The following is a 22,816-nucleotide window of genomic DNA, read 5'->3' as shown; positions in this document are numbered from 1 at the left end:
GCCTCGAAAAGGATAACAAGTTTCATGAGCTTGTACTCCGTGATTTTCCAACCACTGTTCTGAGATCGTGCTGGGCAGGGTAAATGCAGCGTTGTCCATCGGTACTCGGCCTGGAGCTTTCGTTAAAACCTCATCTCACTCTATTCTGCTCTGCCGTGATGGTGTCAGTTCGAGATATCTCTCACAGAAATGAGACGCTAAGATGGCATGCCGAGAGAAAATGATATGACGGTATGGTATGGTATATTTTACTACCTCACAAAGATCAAACATGACGCCTAACCCTGCTCCCCAAGCCTCAACTAAAATGCTTCGTAAACAGAACCCAACAACGAGGCCTCCTCCACAATCGCTTCCTTAAAACAGACCACAAGACCTCGGTAAGTCCAAAAACACCGGCCGAGAGCGGAAGCAACTGACCAACAGAGGCCACATCGTCGATTTCGACCTGGTTGGCGTCCAGCAGGTGCTCGATAGCAGCAATCGATATAATGATAATGACGGACGACAGAAAGAGGAGTTCGATCTGCACCTTCGGTCTTCGCCGCGCCGGAGAAGCGTATCGCTGCCCGTTGAGCCTCTTGATCACCGCCATGGCGTTCCACACAAGGAAGAATGCGCAGATGCAGACGCCAAATATCGCCGCAACTTTATTAAAGGTTCGGAATAGTCCGCGCACCGAAGTGGCGCCGAAAAAAGCGATCGTATCGCATTCCGAGTGTCTCTCCAAGATACCGTCGAGGCCCACGAACCAGAACCACGAGGCGTAACCGGCGACAGCGGAGTAGAGAAGGACGCGAAACACGCCGCTGAGCCTCCCGACGGGATTCAATCCGCTTCCTGATAGGCTGGATAACGCGCCGAAGATGAGCCATATGGTGATGATGGGCTCGACTGGGCGAATCTCCTCCTCGACGGTGAGAACAACCATGCCGATGAAGACGGCAGTTTGAATGAGTAGATTGACGATGCGGAGGACATCTTCTTGGGAGGGGGTGAAGAGTGTCGCGAGAAGTGTTGATATCCACTGAAGGTAAAAGCCAGTCCTAATTCCAATGCCGTAAAGATCGGAGTTTCCGGAGAAGGGGCATATCCGCAGGTCTCCTTGCGTTGCCATGTTATGAGTCGTTGGTTGCAAAACTTGGGCCGTAACCTAGACGCGCCGGTTTCCTCCCATCGGCGATGGGTGGCACTTTTTGTACCGTCCACATTGATATCGACCGGATAAACGGCAACACGTCTGCCCTTTTTTTCCATTTTCAAGCTTTTCTGTTTTCAGCCGCACGCAGCGCTAGAGCTGTGCATTGAACCAGAGAGCGCCCGACTCAGCCCCAAACCCCTGTCAATATTTCTTCAATCGTGCATAAGATTCGATTCCGTCTCATTCTGCGACGATACGACTGGCCAGGAAGAGGCAGGGTTTGCGCTTCTCCACAATGGGACAAGTCAGGAGGGGAGAACTGAACCGCCAGGCTGGGGCTGAGTTTTTCGGCACGAACTGAAAAGCGCCGACACGTCGAAGCCTTCAATCCAAGATTATATCCATTGACTCGACTCCCGCTCGAGTTATTCTACGTCGCCAACAGCAATAATCTTCGAACGCATGAAATCCTAACATCATGGCCGACGAATGCGGATTCGATGGAGATCCAGACCTCTACGGCCTTGGCATCAGGATCAGTCTCTACATCCAGCTCCTAACCATGTGTCTCATCCCCCTGCTCGGCATTCCAAAGTACAGCCGTTTCTTCACGAGCACCGGCCTATGTCTCTTCGCAGCAACGTGGATCGTTATAATCAAGGAGTCCGCCGCGAGGACTACGAAGGGCGTAGAGCTTTATTTCTTCTCGTGGCTGAATCTGTCGCAGATCGTTGTGGTCTCTATCTTGCCCATGGCCTCGTTCAACTTTCGACAAATGGCGAATCCCAAGAACATGGCGAATATAAATCTTGCCATGTCTATCATTTTAGCCCTCATCACTTCCTATTACACATGGTTCTTCTGGAAAGGCCTGGATGTCCTAGATCGGTCGGGATGCGAGAATGATTATGCCTTCTTCTTCTCCAAGGCGCCCGTGTATGGGTGGCTGAGGACACTACAAAAGGTCATCTGGACCATAGCTCTGATAGCAGCTGGAATTCGTGAGTCTTTCATTAATTTTTTTCCCCTCGAGCGAAATAAGGCTTGTTGAGTTTTATTAACTTGCATATTCAACCAACTCAGAGGCGCTGATGGCGCCGTATAACTACTTCATGATGCGCAAATTCCGCGATTTTCCCCAGGCGGAGGATATTTTGCAGGATGCGGATCCAGACGTGCAAGTCATGTTTACGGGTTTCGTTAAGCAAGTGAAGTTTCAGTTCTCCGTCATGCTACTCTTCGGCTCCGTCTTCATGATCACCTTCGTCGCCCTCTCGGCCGAACTGCCCATCATGTGGAATAACATCAGAGAGGTCAACAGTCTCAAACCTGTGGGCCAGCTTGTGCCGTTCATTGTAGCCATTGGGCAGTTACTGAACGTCGTTTACCAAACTATGAAGCGGTTTGCAGGGGGGACGGTTGACGACGATGATGATGACTCAATGGACGACGACATTGGTACGTTCTGCTCTAAGGTGCACCACAGTCGTGTGGGAGATGGTATTGACAATATCGACAGGCCCGTGTCCGCTGAAGGGTGGCGACGAGGATCAGCAAGGGGTTGAAATGACTGAGAATATGGCTGCGTTGCGCAAGAGCTCTTCATCGAGCATGGAGCGTGTAGCGGTGGCATTATGATGAAGCAAAGGCTTAGAATTTCAATAGACTCGCCGCCTGTGTTCCTACCAATTCCATACGTTCCAGTCACCATCATACCAGAAAATACCGAAGCAACCTTCAGTTAGCGCGGGCAGCAATTAGGGGATGCGGAGAAGCATCTCCTCCGACGTTTCTTTGTTAAGGAAGCAAAAGAGACGAGTTAAAATGTGAGGTAATAAAAATAAAAATGAAAAAGAAAAATGAAAAAATTTGGACGCACCCGGAATCGAACCGGGGACCGCCTCTATGCTAAAGAGGAATTATACCACTAAACCATGCGCCCTTCACTGAATTGGTTTTCACTTCGCTAAGTGCGGCTCTTCTCAGGCAGTCGCGCAATTTTCGCATTGAGCTATCAATGGGAATCACTGTCTGGGTCCCCAGTCTGTCTCGTCTTTTGTGCTTTACTCCCGATTAAGAGAATATCGAGACCGGAAACAAAGCCTCTCGGAACTCTCACACCTGACCCCACCATCCTCTAGTTTACATGGCGCCATTAGCTCCCTCGGGGACAATCCGGACAAGCAAATCGCAACTCTCGACGGAGTCGCCAGTAGATACACAGATATATTGGATCAGTCCCCTAACGGGAGCACTTATATTGACCTCCTGTTACCTTATCAGTATCACTTGTCAAAATGTCGGAGGGGGCCTTCCAAATGAATTCTCCTTTTCACGTACCATCTTCATTGCGCTCACGGTCAACAATGTCTGGCCAATCTCGACCCTTTCCTCGTCTTTGGCCATTATCCGAACAATGCGGCCGGCCATCGGGGAGCCCACTTCGCCCTCGACTTGGGAGTTTGCCTTCTGGAGCTTCCTTTTCGGCGTCGCTGTTCCGCAAGAAGTAAGTATACCTGTATATGTCGCTGGACGGGTCTACGGTACGAGATATCGACAACTCACCTTTGTCGTCCTGAACAGTCACGAAGCACACTTCTCCGTTGACGTGGAACAACACATCCCGTTTGCCCGTCGCCAGGTCCGCCGGTTGGATCGCCAACATTTCAGCGACTACCTCCTGGCCTCCGTCGAGCTTTAATTCCACTGCCTGTCCGATCTCCGGAGGTGATAGGAAATCGGGAGTGCGGAGCGAGGTGAGGTCGCCAAAGTCACGCCGTGTCCGGCGGAAGTCCATGTAGACATCGGGGTACATCACGTAGCTAGCTATGTCACAATCTGTCACGGGTGTTCCTGGGAAGCTGGATGCGATGAGCTGTCTAATTTCGTCAAAGTCCGTCGGCGTCATTGTCAGGCCGGGCCGTTCTTTTTTCACTTGTTGTCGACCCCGCAGGACGTTGGTGCGAAGAGGCTCTGGGAATCCATCAAACGGTTCACCCATCAGGCCCTCAAAGTATTCTACGACGGATTGGGGGAAGTCGAGCTTCGAGGCGCGGTCTTGTACGTCCGTGGCCGACAGTTTGCGATCAACCATGAATTGCGCCAAGTCTCCCACGGCTTTCGATGTCGGTGTGGCTTTGATAATGTCGCCGAGGAGTTGGTTCGCATCCTCGTAAGCCTTGAGCGTCTCAGCCCATTTATCACCTAGCCCATTCTGGCGAGCTTGGAAAATCAGATTGGAGTATTGGCCTCCCGGAATCTCATGTCGGTAGATGGTTGGGTCGGGTGACCGTAAGTCTGCATCGAATCCCGCGTACATTAACCGGAGCTGTGCCCAGTATGAATCGATCACTGCAATTTGATCCAGGTGCAGATCTGATTCGAACGCTGTGCTCTGTAGCGAGGCCACGATGGCGCTAACTGCGGGTTGTGATGTGGACCCGGATACACTGTCTATTGCTGTGTCGACGATGTCTGCCCCCTCCTCGATGCAGGCGAGCATAGTTGCAGTGCCGGTGCCGTTGGTATCGTGTGTATGCATGTGTATGGGAATATCAGGGTACTTGGCGCGAACGGCTCTTACCAGGGCTCTACCCGCCGCAGGCTTCATGACGCCCGACATAGACTTGATGGCAATGACGTGCGAATCGCACTCGACCAGATGATCAACGATGCGCATGTAGTACTCCAAATTGTACTTGGTGCCAGGTTCTAACATATCGCCAGTGTACATGATGGCCCCCTCGACCAATCCGCCGGCGGCGTGAACAGCTTCAATGCCGGCTTTCAAGTTTTCCAGGTCGTTGAGGCTGTCAAAAACTCGGAAGATGTCGATTCCGGTATCCTTGGCCAGCTTAACAAAATGAAAGAGGGCATTATCTGGAAGTCTGTATCAATAACCCGGTCAGTTCGATGAATTGGGTAAAAGATCGCAAATACGATTAATGCTTACGCCGCATACGCAACGCCATTCGTGCTTCTTAGGAGCATCTGAAATGGAATGTTCCTAGAATTCCCCATATATGTTAGCACTTGAACGGATAGAAGAAAATTGTTGGCGGAACCGAGCATGGAACATTCACTCACGGTATGAGTTTCCGAAGTTGGCGCTATTGCTAAATATCAGTATCTTAACGACAGTCTGCATCAGAGGCACAAGGGCATGGCGTGGAGGGGAGGGAAATACCAAGCGTTCCCATGGATCCTCATATAAAAATCGTAGCATCACGTCAAATGTAGCGCCTCCCCAATTCTCTAGACTGTACGCCCCTTGATAGGCATGGCTAACATGCTTGGCGATCTCTCCCAAGTCTTTGCCACGTACCCTCGTTGCCAGGAGGGATTGCTGTCCGTCCCGCCATGTAGTATCTGTAATCAAGGTTTGGCGATGGGCCCTGATCTGTCTGGCGAACTCACGCGGTCCCTCTTGAAGTAGGATATTGCGCCATCCGAGACGGCATGGCTCGGCTGTGTCGACTTCCTGCCCGGACTTTGGATCCATGAGTCTTCCGATCTCGATGTCTCGTTTTAGCCCGGGTGGCTTCTGCAGAGAGGGAATGGTTATTATTAGAAAATCCACGGGCAATCAAAGCAATAGGGGTGCTCCGTGAGATCATACCGTCTGCCCCTGAATCCGGCTGCCGTTAACAGCCGCATCAGCTAAGAACCTCATGAGACCCTGCGCCGAATCAACGGAGTCGTCCGAGAGGAACAACTCCGGCGTATCATCTATGAATGAAGTCCAGCAATTTCCTGCTGCAAATGAAGGATGCTTGATGAGGCGGATCAGGAAGGCCTGGTTGGTTTGGATACCGCAAATCTGGAGCTCCTTGAGGGCTCGAACCCCTGTCCTGATGGCAGACGCCAGATCATGGCCCGAAAAGATGCATTTTATTAGAAGCGAATCATAATAGGGGCTTATCCGGGCTCCTATGAAACAGTCGCTGTGGTCGAGGCGCACGCCCTTGCCCGTGGGCAAACGACATCGAGAAATCGTGCCGGCATCTGGACGGAAGCCTTGAGAAGGATTCTCGGTCGTCACGCGGCATTGGATTGCGAACCCCCTCAGTTGGATCTTTTGTTGAACCAGCCCTAGCTCCTCGAGTGTGGCTCCGCAAGCAATGCGCAACTGGGCGCCGACCAAGTCGATCCCGGTTGCCTCTTCAGTGACAGTATGTTCTACTTGACTGTGATCCCGCCGAGTCAAAACGCATTTCTTACAGCAGTTTACGAAGGTAGGGAACGGCATACATTCGGGGGTTCATTTCGATAAAATAGAACTTCTCTCCCTCGACAAGGAACTCGACAGTGCCCGCATTCTCTGCATCCAATTCTACAGTTAGCCAGAAATGTATCGAGGACAGAAGTAAAATAATTTCACTACTTGCCATAATTCAACCCCTTCGCTAACCGTACCGCGGCATCCAGGACACCCCGTCGGACTTCTTGCGAGATGTTCACGGCCGGAGCAAACTCGACAACCTTTTGGTGTTTGCGCTGAACACTGCAGTCGCGCTCGAAGATATGGACGTGGTTGCCGTATCGGTCGCCGAGAACTTGGACCTCGATATGCTTTGGTCGATATAGAAACCTGCGTTGATTGTGTTAGGAGGATTGCGGGCTATCAGGCAAAGCTCGTACTTTTCCATAAAGATAGCATCGTTTCCAAATGCAGCGCCAGCTTCGGAACGTGCCGCCGAAACGGCTTCTTCCAGGGATCCTCGCTCATGCACCACTCTCATGCCTCGCCCGCCGCCTAGACGCATTGATCAGGGACATGCCGGTTGTAATTCGAATCTGTGTTGATGCACTCACCTCCAAAGCTCGCCTTGACAACGACAGGAAACCCGTGCCTGAACGTAGAATCAGGGTTCGTCAGTCCAAGTAAAAATAGTGGGGAACACCCGCTTGAGGGATGGTAGGTTTGCGCATACGTATCGACGAAATCACAGGCTTCCTGTAGATTATTAAGAGGTCCGTTGGTGCCAGGAATGGTTGGAATGTCAAGATCTTGTGCAACCTGCCGTGCCGTCACTTTGTCCCCCATTTTCTCGATCGTCTCGGTGGAAGGGCCGACAACTGTATGGAATAATCAGCTCAAGCGCCAGACGTTTTGGTTACGTAGGTAGAGGGCATACATGTAAGGCCAGCGGCTCGTACTTGGGCCGCGAATTGGGCATTCTCTGCCAGGAATCCGTAACCCGGGTGACTGGAAGACCGTTAGGTATCGAATGTGGTGAAGTAATACTGGCTTGCGAGCGATGGAAACTTACATCAGACTCGCGTGACACTTGATGGCAATGTCGATAATCCGAGTAGCATCGAGATATGCTTGACTATCGTGAAGCAAAAAATATCAGTCCCCTTTCATTTCCGTATGCCCTAGGCCCGATTTCGGTGATGAACATACACGGGACTGATTCCATCTTCGCCGCCTACCAAATAGGACTCATCTGCCTCTACAAAATCATGAGTCTTTTTTTGTTATGGCCATATTCCCGCGTTTGAGAAACCAACCTTGACGATAGCGCGAGAAACGGTCCGCCTCGGAATAGATAGCTACCGTGGGCATACCCAGTTCTCGGGCTGCCGCGATGACACGGCCAGCAATCTCGCCTCGGTTGGCGACAAGGACCTTAGGTCGCTTCATTGTCGGTTGAGCGGACGTAGTTCTAACAGGAAAGAAGAAGAAGGAAAGAAAATAAATGCTTAGATAGAAAGTAAGAACGTCGGAATAACCTGGAAGAAGGTCGAGAGAGCCTCGAATGGAGGTTCTTTATAGGCCTTACGCACCCCTCGAAAAAACCAGACTGGATTAACACCGTTGAACCACAGTGAAAGGCGTCAGTATGAAGCATGTTTACAAGGATCGAGAAGATAAGATCCTTCATTCGTACTGGATTACCTCGTGGACTTCTAGAGCCAATGACCAGCAATACTGGAGCCATGCCCAGGCTGCATGTCTGCACAACGCTGCACCATCGCCACTGTTCGATCCCAGGTTGTGGAAGGAAGTACAGAAACCTCCCGACCAGGATTAACATCTCATCAACGGGGTCCTTGCGAAACCATCCCTGTCACAATCTGCCGCGCTTAACCCTAAACCACAAACTTGGCGTGGAGCGCAGTCAAGGGTATTTGACTCTTGATATTTATGCAAGAGCTGCCCGTGGCTGGCGGAAGCTAGGATAAAGTGCCCGGCCGACAAATTCCATCCGGCACTTACAGAGCGCTAAAACAGGATTCAAAAGCTTCCCCGTTCAGATTTACTTCATTCGGACAGAAAGACGCTTAGTCTACTATCAAGGGTTTGTTCCTGTCTTATTCCACCTACCTTGACCTAAGTCACTTCTTCAAGAACAGCCGCAGGACCATTTCAGTCATACTACACTGGGGGAGCATTTGGAATTATTTACTCGTCTTCCACTATGTCTCTGGGACAAGTAAGGTTTCTGGGTCATTTCCAGGAAATCACAGCTGGATCTGCATCACCCAAGCGCGCCAAAGCGTGTCGAGAGCGGCATTAGCTCAGCTTCTGAACGCCACCAATCATCGGGGTCAAGCGAATAGAAACAGCTCCACGCAAGTCCAAAAGCAAGAACAAGACAAATTCTTCAGAACGATCGGCGTCTTACCCGAAGGCGTCGTGTAGCCCGCGATCATCTCGACACAATAGTTCCATTGCGTTTTTCGGTCCGACTGAGACCATATCTGAGAAGCCTATCTCTTATCATCTCCATCGAGGAAGAATAGAGTCGTTGATCCTCTTGTCGATATTAAGCCAAAATGCCATTTTCCCTGTACTTCCGCGGGGACGTCTCAAACTGGAGTTCCCGACATCAGCGTGTCTACGACTCTACCACCACATCAGAATGTGTCTTACACCTAGTGATCGACGACGTCAGTTGTCAACCACAAACTATCAACAAGGGAAAAGGACGCGTCGATGGGGAACGTCTCTCTTTTACCGTGGCTGGCTGAGCACGGTGAAAACAGGACCGCCCACCAGAATACCACCGCCGTGAAGAGAAAGAAGCAAAGCACCGATAATGCCGGAATGAAACACCCTACCCGCATATCTCTGCGTCCCCGAGGACCACTCTATAGGTTGAAAAAGCGAAAAGACCCCTCTCCATAACCTTTACTTTTGAAACTGCTAATGCATCCGTCGAGCATTATCACAGTCCTTTGCAGGCGGCTTCGGTACACCGGCCACAGAGAGGGTCTCGCTCTGCAGTATCCTGACCCCGACTATAGTGTCATCGCCGAAATGGAGAGCCCCTCAAGGACAAGGGCGATGGAGCCCGTCAACAGCGGAAGCGGAAGCGACACCGACAGTCTCTACGGCGGCGATATGGAGAGTCTTGACAGCGGGACTGCCGCATCGTCCGAGGGAGAAAGTACCGGCTCGACAGAGACAACACCACTTCTCAAGGCCCATGCCCAGGAAGTGGATCCCGAGGCGAATGCAATCGCCAACGAAGATGATGAAACTACCATCATCGTGCATAAAATATCCTTTACGCGACTGGCACTCATCATGTCCACAGCCTGGTTCGGGGTCTTCCTGGGAGCGATTGATTCGACAATCATCGCCACACTCTCTGCACCCATCGCAAGCGAGTTCAACTCCCTACACCAACTGTCCTGGCTCGCCACCGCTTATTTGATTTCCAATGCCGCCTGCCAACCTATCCTCGGAAGACTGACGGACATCTTCGGGCGTGGTCCCGGTTTGGTCGTCAGCAACGTACTCTTCGCCGCTGGGAACCTTTGCTGCGGGCTGGCGAGGGACCAATACACCATGATTCTAGGGCGTGTGATTGCCGGCGTCGGTGGGGGCGGGCTGATATGCATTGCAACATTCCTTGGAACAGATCTGGTTCCGCTTCGTCAGAGAGGGTTAGTACAGGGGATTGCGAATATTTGGTACGGCTCGGGCGCCATGGTTGGCGGTGTGGTAGGTGGCTTCCTGAACGATCACACCGCCCTCGGCTGGCGGCTTGCGTTCTTGATACAGGCCCCTCCTGCTTTGGTTTCTGCGGTGGCGGTATACTTCCTTGTCGACGTGCCCCCCAAGCAGTCTAAGAAGTCGTATCTCGGTCGCATCGACTTCTTCGGAGCTTTCATGACCCTGGGTTACCTTGTGCTCTTCCTGCTGGGCCTCAGCTCTGCGGGGAACTTGGTACCATGGGTACACCCTTTACCGCTTACAACTATTCCACTTTCTATCGTCCTATTCATCACCTTTCTTTGGTGGGAGAGCAAAGCGCCACAGCCAATCATTCCGGTGAAACTCCTACTCGATCGGACCGTTCTCGCTTGTTGCCTCGCCAGTCTTCTCTCTGTCATGATTGCCATGACAGCCATGTTCTATGTACCGTTGTATCTCCAGGTGCTTGGTAGCTCCGCCACTGCGGCAGGTTTAAGGTTACTCTCCTCGCCACTTGGGGTGCCGATTGGTGCCCTCAGCGTTGGATACCTAATGAAAGCAACCGGCAGATACGTGTGCCTGACGGTAACTAGCGTCTTGGTGGTTTGCGCCGGGGTCTCGCTCTTCACGCTCCAGAGCGCCAACAGCCCAGCTTGGATGACCTGTATCGCCTTGTTTCTGGTTGGTGGAGGCTACACCGCCATGCTGACGACGACTCAAATTGCATCCATCGCTGCTGTCAAGCACTCCCAACAAGCGGTTGTCACGTCCGCCGTCTGTAAGTTGCACCTTGCCGGTTACTTTCATCTCTTATGAACAACTGGAGACTAACACTCAATGCTCCTCTACAGACATGGCCCGCAGCTTAGGAGGTACTCTCGGGCTAGCCATCGCATCCGCGGTGTACCAAAACACTCTCAAGAACCAGCTGTGGGCGCACTTTGGCAGCCAACCAGGGGCGGCGGACGTCATAAGTCGCATACGGGACGACCTCGACCAGCTACACAGGCTACCAGATGGCTGGTATGAGGGAACAATAGCGTCGTTCATGGATGCGTTCCGGGCTGTGTGGCTCACCATGCTCGGTTGGGCCGTGCTTAATCTCGTCTGTTCGTTTCCGATGAAGCAGCACAAGCTTTATTCGACGTTGGATAGGCGATAAAGATAAAGCGATAGAGAGTAGAACATGTCTAAAGCATTCTCTCTTGGATGCTGAGGGGAGAATTTGGCAGGCATCCCACGAGTAAGTCCGTTGAGGTTTGGCGTATGGTGTCTCTGGAAACTGGAAATAAAGAATGTCAGGGCCTGACACAATTATGGAAAATAATACTGCACGCATCTGCAGCGCCTTGTATTTTAGATTTTATTTCGCTGTATGCGTTATGTTTAATTTCTTTTCCTTTTTCTTTTTCATTCTTATTATTATTACTTTTAACCTCGGTGCGTTCAATCACTCTCTCTTGACGCTCGGGGCGTTTGCCGTCGAAGCAATCCTTTTCATCCCGTCAGATCGCGGACGAATCTATTTCAGAGTAAGCAGGAATGGATAAAAGAAGCACCAGGCTCCCGTCCCGAATCTGTCGGGGAGTGGACAAGGGTAAAACCGGTGTTGATGACCGAGCATTGATGTTTCAAGAAACTTAACGCAAAAAGTATTTGTTGAAAAGAACAGATGGGAATTCCTAATCAAGGGTAACGACCTGCTTTGGGTCCGAAGGGTAGAGTGTGTAATATCACCCTGATATAAGAAAAACGAATCTCGTTATATTGGTGTTCCGACTCCTTAAACCTCTTGCTCGAACGTCAAAAAAATGGAAGCAAGGTTGTAGAAGCCTGTTTCCATCCAGACCCGTTGCCCTATATAATTCGGTTTCTACTTCCTTTGCATTTCTCCTATGAAATTAGTTTCCTCCCTTCTCCGGTGTTAATTATCTCAGAGTTGTTTTACGGTTTCGTTTTATCATTTTTACGCCCCTTGATTTGTACTCTTAACAGGAGCGCGAAGAAGTTCTTCATGACGTCATCGGGTCTGCCCTCTCACTCAACTTATGGAATGTCACGTGACTCATCCAAGAACCCAACCGCGGAAAGTTTTCCCGAGATCGGAGACCAGCGCCTTTGCCTTGATCGGCCAATCAGAGGCTTCCTATTTGGAAATTTAAAACATTTTTCTTCAACCGCATCAAATGCGCCGCGACGACGAAGCTGGCTCTAGATACATTGGTATTTGGCCACACCAAATTCTATGCGCGACGTCCACCAAGAACGTGCCTCTCACCACCCCAGCACTGATCTTCCAGCGCCATCCATACCCATCTGTTTCTACAGCCATAATTGTCAATCATGGCTGCATTTGTGAGTTCCCCTGCCGTCGATTTATTCACTCCTGCCTTTGCTCCCGGGCAAACGCAATAACTCGCTCCCTCCCTTTCTTCAGAGAATCCTGACTCATATGCGCGTATCTTCAGCGGAGAGCCATTGCTCTCCCGGCCGGCGCTCGATTACGGCCTCGGACCTTCATCGCCCACCCTCGACCTCTTTCCGCCCCCGTGTCCCGTTGCCGTACCTATATTTCCACCGCGCCCCGACGGCAAGATACCTTCCACTTCCAGCTCGAAAACACCCCCAATGCTGCCGCCCTCCGCCCCTCTCAGCCGGCCCCCACCCCGGACAACCCCCAGACCCTCACAGAAAAGATTGTCCAGCGATACGCCACAGACCTACCCCCGGGTAAGAAGGTCAGGGCCGGCGACTATGTCACGATACGGCCCGAGCGGATCATGACGCACGATAACTCTTGGCCCGTGGCCTTGAAGTTCATGCAAATCGGGGCCTCCAAGATCTACGACAACCGCCAGGCCATTATGGTAAGTATGCCAACTGGCTGCCACATACCTGGCGTCATCTGCCTAGATAGCCGCCACAGAGCAACCGGCTAAGCTTCATTTTTTTTTTCTTTCCAGTGTTTGGATCACGATGTGCAGAACCAGAGCCCTGCAAATCTTAAGAAGTATAGACAAGGTTGGTCTTCTTCCGCGGCTGATTTCTTTCCTCTTCGGCTATGTCTCATGATCACTGCTCCCGAGACCCCTACTTAAGCACAGTCCTATGCAGTATATTGACCGAGAATCCGTAGTGGAGGAGTTTGCTGCCCAGCATGGTGTTCGATTGTAAGTGTTCTCTCGCCAAGGAGCGCTTTCCCTTTGGATATATCTCATGATGAATTCCACTCCCGAAACACGCTCCTTACCGAAGCAACTTCCAAGCATTCATTAACTGGGGAACGTACAGTTACCCAGCCAAAAGAGGAATAGGTACATAAAATCCACCCAGGACTGAAAAGATGGCAAGCCCCGCTAACTCAAATAGGCCATCAAATTATGGTCGAAGAAGGTAGAGCGTCACCAGCACTCACGATCGTCGGCTCGCATGTTAACCGATGAACAGGACACGCCTGGCCCGGAACTCTGACCGTCGCCAGCGACAGCCACAGCAATCATTACGGAGGCATAGGAGCTCTCGGCACTGCTGTGGTCAGAACCGATGCCAGTAGCATATGGAGCACTTCTAAGACTTGGTGGCAGCAAGTACTTTCCCCGTCCCTCTTTCCTCTGTTCCACAGATCCCAGGAGCAGGCTTCTATCACACAACGTTTCCAGCAACGTGTTACTCCTACGACTCTGCTCGCGAATCTGTGAGGCACTTGTGAAGCGGTAGTTGCTAATGGAGGACGTGCTAGAATACCTCCAATTGCCAAGATCACATTCACTGGCATCCTCCCCCGTGGCGTCACCGGCAAAGACGTTATTGTTGCTTTGTGTGGTTTGTTCAACCAGGACGAAGTCTTGAACCATGCCCTTGAATTCACGGGTTCCGAAGAGACTTTGGCAAGCATCCCTATCGATGCCCGCTTGACGATTGCCAACATGACTACTGAATGGGGTGCTCTGAGTGGTATGGCTAAAAGGCGAAAGAAAAAAAATATCCAGACAAGCAAGTACTAATAAATGATGTAGGACTATTTCCGGTTGACGAGAAACTCATCTCCTGGTATCGCGCCAAGGCTACTACGGCGGCCATGTTCAACAGTCCCCTCAAGGAGCGCATCAACCACGAGCGCATCGACGAGCTTGTCAAAAACAAACTAGTTGCAGACCCCGGCGCTTCTTATGCCAAGGAGCTTTATCTGTAAGTATTCCTTTCGCCCCTGATTTCCTGCCCCTTTGGGACACAAGACAAAGACCAAAAGAAAATAAACGCCCTTTAAGGCCATGTATTAACTATATTCACCTAGGAACTTATCCACGCTTTCCCCATTTGTTTCCGGGCCTAACTCGGTGAAAATTATTACCCCTGTCCAGACTCTCGAATCTCAAGATATCCCTGTGAATAAGGCTTATCTCGTTTCCTGCACCAACGCCCGGAGCTCGGACTTCGCCGCCGCCGCTCGCGTCTTCCGCGAGGCGGCCAAGGATGGCCAGCCCGCCAAAATTGCCCCCGGTGTCAAACTTTACATCGCTGCGGCCTCTGCTCCCGAGCAGGAGCTATCCGAGGAAGCGGGCGACTGGCAGGTCTTGATTGACGCTGGAGCTCAAGTTCTACCTCCCGGTTGTGGCCCTTGCATTGGTCTCGTGGGTTTTTTTGACTCCCCCCCAAATCTTTCAAGAAAAGTTCCCTTGACTAACTCGAGCAATGTCTTAGGGTACGGGTCTTCTCGAAGACGGCGAGGTCGGTATAAGTGCTAGTAACCGGAATTTCAAGGGCAGGCTTGGACATACAGGAGCGAAGGCCTACCTAGCGAGTCCGGAAACCGTCGCGGCCAGCGCGCTTCGTGGTAAGATCGCCGGTCCTGGTTGGTACCAGAAGCCCGAGGGTGTAGAGAAGGTCATTCTTGGTGAGGGTAGCGGTGATCATGTCGTCGACAAGGCTCGGTCTGTCGAGGATGCTCTTGACAAACTCCTTGGTGAGGTCGATAGCATGATCGCCACCGCTGAGGGCGCCCACGAGGGTGCCGCAGAGCAGTCATCCGGCAGCTCCGCCGCGCCTGAAGATGAAGAGTCTTTAACCGATATTCTGCCTGGCTTTCCTGAGAGGATTGAAGGTGAGATCATCTTCTGTGACGGGGATAATATCAACACGGATGGCATCTACCCGTAAGTTTTCACCCCTGAGACCATCACATACATCTCTCCAAGACTTCGAGCAATAGGCAACAATTAACCGAATCTGTCATAGGGGCAAATACACCTACCAGGATGACATTTCTAAGGAGAAAATGGCCGAGGTGTGCATGGAGAACTACGATACCGAGTTCCGCACGACCGCCAAGGCTGGCGACATTCTGGTAACGGGTTTCAACTTTGGCTGTGTAAGTGATAGCTATCTCTCCCGATCTTATTGTAGGAAGCAAATCTTCTAACCTTACCCAGGGATCCTCGAGAGAACAAGCCGCGACCGCCATCTTAGCGAAACAGATTCCTCTCGTCGTTGCCGGCAGTTTCGGCAACATCTTCAGCCGTAACAGCATCAACAATGCTCTCCTCGGCGTCGAACTGCCCGCCCTTGTACGCCGTCTACGCGAAGCGTACAAGGATGAGGCCGACAAGAAAGTCCTGACTCGCCGCACCGGCTGGAAGCTGCTATGGGATATTCGCCGCTCCAAGGTCGTCATTACCGAAAAGGATGGCTCCTCGTGGGAACAGAAGGTCGGCGAGATGCCCCCCAACGTGCAGGAAATCATCGCTTGCGGTGGACTTGAAGGCTGGGTCAAGGCTAAGATCGCGGCCGAGAAGTGACATCAAGTCCCCTGATAAATCTTCTTATACATCAATTAAATAAAGAATTTAATATACCTAATAAGAAAGTGTATTAAAAATTGAATGTATAATACCTCGACAAAAACCAAACTTATACTGCAAGATAATAAGGCCTTAGATATTGTTGAGACTACCACTATTGGTGTTAAAAGCAAAGCAGGAACGGGCAAGGGGGCAAGAGGTACTCGGTTCCTCCAACTGATCTGTCGACACTTCAAATGTATTTGTTGAAAGAACTGAAAGGAATTCCTTCGATCAGGGATGACGACCAGCTTGGCTCTGGAGGGCAGAGTATATCACGCCGGCAATAGCAAGTGTTTTCTCTTCTTCAAACTTCCTTCCTACGATCTGAACACCGACGGGTCCTCCGTGGTAAATATCAGGGTCGTCTATGAAGGAAAGGGTTAGTAAGTCGGCCCTTCTGTATATACACGCCGCCGGTGCCCCCTCTGCGGGATCAACTTACATGCTTCCCAGTTTAGCCTGTCACTGGCATTGAGCGGGACATATGTGTTATCAATAGGATCCAGGACCTTGTCAGCCTTGGTGACCGGAATCACAGCGGCGCTGTAGTTCAAGAGGTTGATGGCTTCTGTGTAGGCTGTGTATTTCAGACTTGAATCAGCACCAATCTCGAGCTAAAATGCTTTCGTGGCCGAATAAGTACCTACCAGTGTGATAGTACTTGCCAGGGATGACGGCGGCATGCGGAGCCACGGGCATAACTACCGCGTCCACAACGTGGCCTAAATATCCCCTTGTGAGCAGGTGTTAAGGGTAGGGACATTGACGGAGAAAATCGTAGCTGGGCAATACTGTCATACCTTCTTCGTCTGCTGTTGAATTCCAATAATCCGCGTATTCGGCCTCGTAGTTTAACCCTTGGAGAGTGAGGTCTTGGTATTCGAGTAAGGGGATTGCGTCACGCAGCTTAAAAGACTTGCGCAGCTCTGGGAGGAGAGGCTCGCCGGACCTTTTCAGGTGATGATGAATATCATGCGCTCCATCTGCATAGAGAAATGAGACGTGGATCCGCTTCGCCGTAGCCTGGTTTGGCGGCTCCCAATCTACCACGGTATGACCAGCTTCACGTACCGCATCCGCAATCATCTTGAGACCTCGTCGAACAGGTGGATGGGGCTCAACAGACATGTTTCTCCATAGAATACCAATCCTCAACGGGCGGCCCGTGGCGTTACCTCTGGAATCTACTTGGGAGCGAATTTCTTCGAGTTCTCCCGACCGCCAAGGGATGGGGACTACAGACGGGTCTCTGAGCCAGGGCTTTGTTTCGAGCACCGATTTGAAAGCTAACTCGAGGCCGGCGAGTGAAGTGCTCATGACCCCTACGGTGGAACGATAAGTATTTTGGCCGGGATTCTGGGAACCGGTCTATCAGTAAATATTCGCCCCCTTGTGCAGAGCGGGCGGCCGTAGCAATATATCTTACGGTATTGGCCACACCTCGGTAGGGTAGTCGTTCTGGCGTGGGCTTGATAGAGAATACGCCGCAAAAAGCAGCCGGTATACGAACTGAACCGCCTAGAACGAAGGAGTTAGTGGGCTGTGGAACGTTTCAAATCGATTGCGCGGAAGAATTGATAGTACCAATGTCGGTGCCAAGCCCGATAGAACTCCCGCGCAAGGCTAACAAGGCGCCCTCGCCTCCGGACGAGCCGCCGCAAGACAAACCCATATTATGTGGATTCAATGTGCGGCCGATGATGTTATTGACAGTCTCCCCAAGCTGTTCCTCCGCTCATTAGCAAGCCGGAGCGACACCAGAGTCTCGGGCATAGGTGCTAAATAGACTTAACGGGACAGTCGACACTCACCAAAAGCGTCTGGGGTAGGCTTGTCTTGCAGTAGAAGATGGCCCCTAGAGACCGCAGGTCGGTCACAATCTGGCTCTCGAAGGTTCTCGTCTCCTCTTCCTCGACGCCGAGCTTTCCTCCTATCCAGCCGACGTAGCCCATTGTCGTGTCGACATCTTGAACGTGGAACTGGTCCTTCAGACTGATTGGCAGTCCGTGTAGCGGCCCGGTAGGTTTTCCATGTTCCTGGAAATACGCGTCGAGGTATTTCGCGCGTGAGAGGGCTTGGTCGATGAAGAGTTCGTGGAGGCAATTATTCTAGAGAGACGGCCGATATTAGAAAGAAGCTGTGACCTCTTCTTATATATTAGATTTCGAAAGTCGTTTGACTGACAATCTGATGCGCAATTGCTGCGGTTTGGCAAAATGCGGTTGCGACTTGGAGAGCGGACAAATCGCGCTCTTGCAAAAGGGCAACAATTTCACAAGGATCGCGAGAAATGATGGCGACCGTCTCGGGTGTCAGGAAGCTATTGATGAAGGCCCCCGTCAGGTCTCGTTGCCCCTGGGCGCGTTCAAGATCGCCAGTGCTCAGCTGCCATTCTTTGGGAATGCCTGCTAGTATCGATTCCCGTTTGCGCCGGGCTTTCTCTTCCCAGGATTCTGAGGTAGTTGACAAAGACGTCATATTTGAGCAATGCCTCGGGGAGGAGGGTTTAGTTGATGCCGCAGGACCGGGGCCAGAAGCAATCCGTCGGAACAGCAGCAACACAAGTCGTCGTTCCGCTTGATCGCAGAGCCTCAGAACGGAGGAGTCGGGCGGCCTTTGAGGCAAGTCTCGGTCATGAGATACCCCGCTTTTTCTCCGTGTCACTGGTGTGGTGGAAACGCTTTAACACACAAAACGCCCTGGCCATGGACGGATGGCGATTGCTGCTCTCCGACTGGAAGATTTTACGGGGGCTCCATGAAATATTTCAAAATAGTGAGTTCAGTTAAAGAGAATGTCGCGAAAGCTACATGGGGTAGAGGTAGAACGCCGAGCGAGAAAGTGTAGGAGCTATTATCTGCAGATTAATTCCAATTCCCTGCTTCAGTTTCACATCGAGTTACCAAGTTAGGTTTAGATGACAATGAACTCCCCAATCTCGTAGGATACCGCTTTTTTGTAGGATTAAGTTTCCGGTCTGTCTGCTCTATTCTAAAACAGAAGTCTCCAGAAGAAGGGGCCTGTCTTTATTTCGCTCATCCCTTCAAATCCCGATGGCCATGCCCCAATCCAGCGCTCAACTTGGCCTGCTCCCGCTGTTCACATGCATCAATGAATCTCGATGGTAGTTCCCGGACGACCTCATCTTTTGATGCCAGAATCACGCCCGACGTGCGCAGATATTGGTTTCTAAACGCCGACCACAGATTCTTCTCAACGTCGGATTCCATCATAGGAAGTGGGTAATAAGGGTCATTCTCAAAGAAGGCGAGAACAAGCTGCTCAAGAAGGGCTGGGTGTTGCGTTGAGTCAGATACGGCTTCTTCTTTAAACCGGGTGCAAAGGTTGAAATCCAAGACCCATAGTCTCATAAGGGATCCACGATGGTTGGCGCGCACCATACGATCTAGATTCTGGTGTGGCGGCATATCAACAAGATTCTGTGCGGTCAGTCCGAGAAGGTCCGAGAGGGGCTTCGAGTAGATACGACGGCTAGTTTCGGGTTCACTGCCGAGCACGAACTCTATGTCGTAACCGTCCACGTTGGCGGACCAGTGAATGATGGCGAGCGATTCCGCCATTGCCCTGGCGTATTGATTGACGGGCAGGCGCAGGTCTAACATCTGATCGAGGTGCAGATTGAAGTTCCTGAGAGAGAAATTTGGCGTGGGTTGTCCAGCGTTTGGGCGATGTCTGCCTAGGTAAACACGAGCTAGGCAATCCCGATTCAGAGGGTTAGACTTGGCACTCTCCTGTAGCTCTTCTGCGCAAAACAGTTTGATCAGGGCGTTCCTTGCGGCTTTTGGAAGGGGGAGGATGCGTTCGGTGACGAGAACCATGGTCGGAGTGGGAAAATCGTCTGTTTTCTCGAGGAGTGGCCCATACTCCTCCCACCAGTCTTCGTCATATTTAGCGACGTAGGAGTAGACGGCAGGTACGATACACCGGGGCGTAGAGCTCTGCTTCTCGAAGCATTCCGAGACCTGGGAGTGCACGAGGAAGTCGTTCCAGAGCGAATCGTGGAAAAAGGGCCGCGCGAGCTTGACGATGTACCCCCTTCCCGGCCTTTCGAAGACCAATCCGCATTGACCGAAGCCAATCTTCCTGAAGCCCACTTGAAGTTCTTTCTGGGCCTCATGACGTGAGATATATGTAGCCGAGTGTGGCGAGGCCGTCGAGATCACTGGGTCTAGAGAAAGGAGCCTCGTTAGAACGCTGGCCGGAGGGGCATCTTCGGTAATCCGAGCTGCGGCCTCCACCGTGTTTGATCTCCAGCGGTCGAGTATTTCGGACAGCCCGCACGCCCCCCGCACGGCGTCCTTGCGCAGGTCGGCGGAGGTTTCGAGAGTAGTTGAGGACGGGGCGGAATCCATGGCCAGAATGGTGGGAGGCAGAGAAATGTGGGTGTTAGGGACGCGTCAAATGGCTCGTAAGACTGGAAAGAGCCGTAAAGTTGGGATCGTTACCACTTGTAAGGCTCGAGTTGGGCGCTTCAATTTGGGAACCCTGGACGAGCAAGGAAACAATGGGGTGGACTGAGGCCTGGGGAGGGGGATCCGAAGAATGTAGGGGCCTAGGGATCCGTGATAAACTCCACTGCACAACGTTTAGCCTCAACTTGCATGTGCCAGTCACAGGCATTAATGTTGGGTACCTGATTTTCTAGTACAAGATCTTGTGATTCCAAGCAAGGCAACAGGCAACAGCATTTGAACACGAGGTTGACTGAAATATGGATTAGTAATATATAGCAATAGCGGATTAAAGCTGCGAGATGAAGCTTGAATCAGATTGTCCAGTAGCGGCGTCATGTATGACAAGATATTTATCTCCCCCTTCGCAGCTTAGTTGGATATCGGCCATGATCACGGCGAATCGCGTGACGGAACCTTGAAGCGTCATAGTCTCGGAACGACTACAGTACGGCCTGTCGCTCTAGTTCTCGTTGCGCGGCTTGTTTGCACTCTTCGCCTTCTCTTCGCCATTCGCTCTCCGGCAGGTGTCGCCGTCGACACAAAGTGCATCTCGCTCGGGTTTCTTGAGGAACCGTTGCGCCGCATAGACACCAGAACTACATCCCACCGGTTAGCACCTCGAGTTGTGAAGGGGCGAGAGATTTTGGGGGAAGACGATCGGAACATACCGCGAGGCTCTGTTCCCAGATGGTCTTTGTGCGCGGCGGACGGCGGGTGGTCCTAAAGTCTCGAAACTGCCTGTACATCTCACAATAGTCGCCCGTGAACTTGTCCTCCTTCTCCACGCAGTCTATGCATATCCACCTCGTGTAAAGATTGCAATCGCACCTATCGCTTCCAAGTGTTTCCAAACTCTTCTTCTCAGCCTCCTCGTCGCATGGTGGGCAGAGATACATGATATTCTTCGGCTGGTAAGCGGCATCTAAATGAGGTCGCGGGTAGCCGAAGAACCGAGGGTGATAGGCTTCCTCTCTTGGATAATCCCGACACTCCTCGCAGACATTGATCCCACACTTGAAACAAGGGAAAGACTTCGACTCGCCGCACTCGGCTCTTCCCACGCGAGCCCGCATCCTTGCGGCGTAGGCCTCGTATTCATCCCCAGTTACCCAGTACGGCCAGAGATACTGTGTTGAGGCTTGGCTGTCCCGGCGCCACTGCAGGCCCCTCCCGTCGCAGATGCACTGCCTCCGAATAGCCTGGAATAGTTCCTTGGACCCGAGGATGGATGAGAAATGCAATCGGTTTGTTCGAGCTAGGTGGTAGAGATCCTTGGGGGTAAGCGACGAAGCGAGCGACTTCAGGATCGGGTAGGCGGTGAAGACAATCGTCACCGATCTCGACGGTTCTAGGGTGGGGCCAATGGTGGCTGGATTAGAGGAACTCGACATGATTGAATCTGGGGCGAGAGTCAGCGTAGTGTCTATTTCCAAGGAATCTGTAATGAATCTCAGGGTCGCATTTTCGGAGAATGCAGAGTGCGGAATGCAGAATATACCTGGCCCTTAGCGGCTGATAAAGTTAATCTTTGTATTGGTCTTACTCCTTGGTGTTAGATGCGGTTCGGTTGATGTTATTCACGAGAGTCGTGACAGGTGTGAATGATGATCAATTCCTGGAATCTGCATGGCATTTGTGTTGATGTCGACCCGCCTGCTTTTATAAATCATCTACCAAGAAGCTGTTTCAGTCAGGAGTGGTGCGGTCCTTTGACTCTTTGTCAAAAGCCAGGCCAATGTTGCTCCAGTGGAACCTGAAATATTACCTAGGTGGATGTGGAAGTTGGGTAAACAAAGGAATTCCTCGACTCTTTTCTTGCCAACACAGCCACTTGCGCTGCTCTGCCGGGACGGCCGGCGGTATCCTGGAAGGAGGACTACGGAAGCCTGTAGCGAATTTGTAACTTTTGAAAATTTTCAACCTCGACCCCTCCATACACACACACCATCCATACAAATACTTACACTTCTAGTTAAATAAACTTCAGTATTATTCAATACTAGGAACTATTATTCAATATTAGGAATATTGGGAATACTGCGAATACTACGAATACTGCAAATACTGCGAATACTGCGAATACTGCGAATACTGCAAATACTGCAAATACTATGAATACTGTGAATGTGGAATAGGAATGTGGGAATATTAGAATATAGGAATGGGAATGGGAATACTGGAATACTAGAATACTAGAATACTAGAATACTAGAATATAGGAATAATTAAAATACTACTTAGAATATTAGTAGAGTGGGTAAGTTTAGAAGGACTTGACTAACTTGTAGTAATAGGGGTAGCTTAGAAGGAGGATGATAGATGATAGAGGGGAAAAAAAGAAAAGTTAATAGTAAAGGAAATATTATTTTATTGAAGCTATGCTGAATGTTCTAAATCTGTATGGGTTGGGGTAGTTCTAGTAAAAATT

The 22,816-nt window shown here is 51.2% G+C and overlaps 6 protein-coding genes and 2 pseudogenes across 6 annotated transcripts; 3 read left to right on the top strand and 5 right to left on the bottom strand.

The window, feature by feature from the left end:
• Positions 1-140: 140 nt before the first annotated feature.
• On the bottom strand, positions 141-1,117 carry SAPIO_CDS2382 (annotated as a pseudogene; the record flags this gene model as incomplete).
• Positions 1,118-1,619: 502 nt separating this feature from the next.
• On the top strand, positions 1,620-2,779 carry SAPIO_CDS2381 (uncharacterized protein; the record flags this gene model as incomplete). Its single annotated transcript, XM_016785417.1, has 3 exons — positions 1,620-2,142; positions 2,225-2,599; positions 2,661-2,779. 3 exons carry the CDS (start codon positions 1,620-1,622, stop codon positions 2,777-2,779), a joined length of 1,017 nt encoding a protein of 338 aa, XP_016644793.1.
• Positions 2,780-3,283: 504 nt separating this feature from the next.
• SAPIO_CDS2380 (Biotin carboxylase) lies at positions 3,284-7,790 on the bottom strand (the record flags this gene model as incomplete). The annotated part of the gene is made up of 16 exons (XM_016785416.1): positions 3,284-3,409; positions 3,482-3,633; positions 3,707-5,028; positions 5,094-5,147; positions 5,228-5,250; positions 5,466-5,684; positions 5,760-6,327; positions 6,392-6,459; positions 6,557-6,731; positions 6,782-6,896; positions 6,956-6,993; positions 7,075-7,219; positions 7,279-7,349; positions 7,414-7,476; positions 7,551-7,599; positions 7,658-7,790. 16 exons carry the CDS (start codon positions 7,788-7,790, stop codon positions 3,284-3,286), a joined length of 3,321 nt encoding a protein of 1,106 aa, XP_016644792.1.
• A 1,620-nt stretch (positions 7,791-9,410) lies between these two features.
• SAPIO_CDS2379 (uncharacterized protein) lies at positions 9,411-11,235 on the top strand (the record flags this gene model as incomplete). The annotated part of the gene is made up of 2 exons (XM_016785415.1): positions 9,411-10,851; positions 10,925-11,235. The coding sequence occupies 2 exons, from the start codon at positions 9,411-9,413 to the stop codon at positions 11,233-11,235; spliced, it is 1,752 nt and encodes a 583-aa protein (XP_016644791.1).
• Positions 11,236-12,416: 1,181 nt separating this feature from the next.
• SAPIO_CDS2378 (uncharacterized protein) lies at positions 12,417-15,868 on the top strand (the record flags this gene model as incomplete). Its single annotated transcript, XM_016785414.1, has 10 exons — positions 12,417-12,428; positions 12,542-12,940; positions 13,037-13,094; positions 13,210-13,243; positions 13,813-14,027; positions 14,090-14,261; positions 14,368-14,704; positions 14,775-15,226; positions 15,309-15,441; positions 15,503-15,868. The coding sequence occupies 10 exons, from the start codon at positions 12,417-12,419 to the stop codon at positions 15,866-15,868; spliced, it is 2,178 nt and encodes a 725-aa protein (XP_016644790.1).
• A 276-nt stretch (positions 15,869-16,144) lies between these two features.
• SAPIO_CDS2377 (uncharacterized protein) lies at positions 16,145-18,391 on the bottom strand (the record flags this gene model as incomplete). The annotated part of the gene is made up of 8 exons (XM_016785413.1): positions 16,145-16,278; positions 16,356-16,490; positions 16,561-16,635; positions 16,714-17,269; positions 17,340-17,431; positions 17,582-17,636; positions 17,725-18,021; positions 18,098-18,391. 8 exons carry the CDS (start codon positions 18,389-18,391, stop codon positions 16,145-16,147), a joined length of 1,638 nt encoding a protein of 545 aa, XP_016644789.1.
• A 557-nt stretch (positions 18,392-18,948) lies between these two features.
• Positions 18,949-20,286, bottom strand: SAPIO_CDS2376 (annotated as a pseudogene; the record flags this gene model as incomplete).
• A 562-nt stretch (positions 20,287-20,848) lies between these two features.
• SAPIO_CDS2375 (uncharacterized protein) lies at positions 20,849-21,779 on the bottom strand (the record flags this gene model as incomplete). Its single annotated transcript, XM_016785412.1, has 2 exons — positions 20,849-20,984; positions 21,217-21,779. The coding sequence occupies 2 exons, from the start codon at positions 21,777-21,779 to the stop codon at positions 20,849-20,851; spliced, it is 699 nt and encodes a 232-aa protein (XP_016644788.1).
• Between the last annotated feature and the right edge of the window lie 1,037 nt (positions 21,780-22,816).

This window comes from Scedosporium apiospermum (genome assembly GCF_000732125.1).
Source record: "Scedosporium apiospermum strain IHEM 14462 chromosome Unknown SEQ_SAPIO_0086, whole genome shotgun sequence".
NCBI lineage: Eukaryota > Fungi > Ascomycota > Sordariomycetes > Microascales > Microascaceae > Scedosporium > Scedosporium apiospermum.
This window is presented reverse-complemented; position numbering and strand designations above follow the sequence as displayed.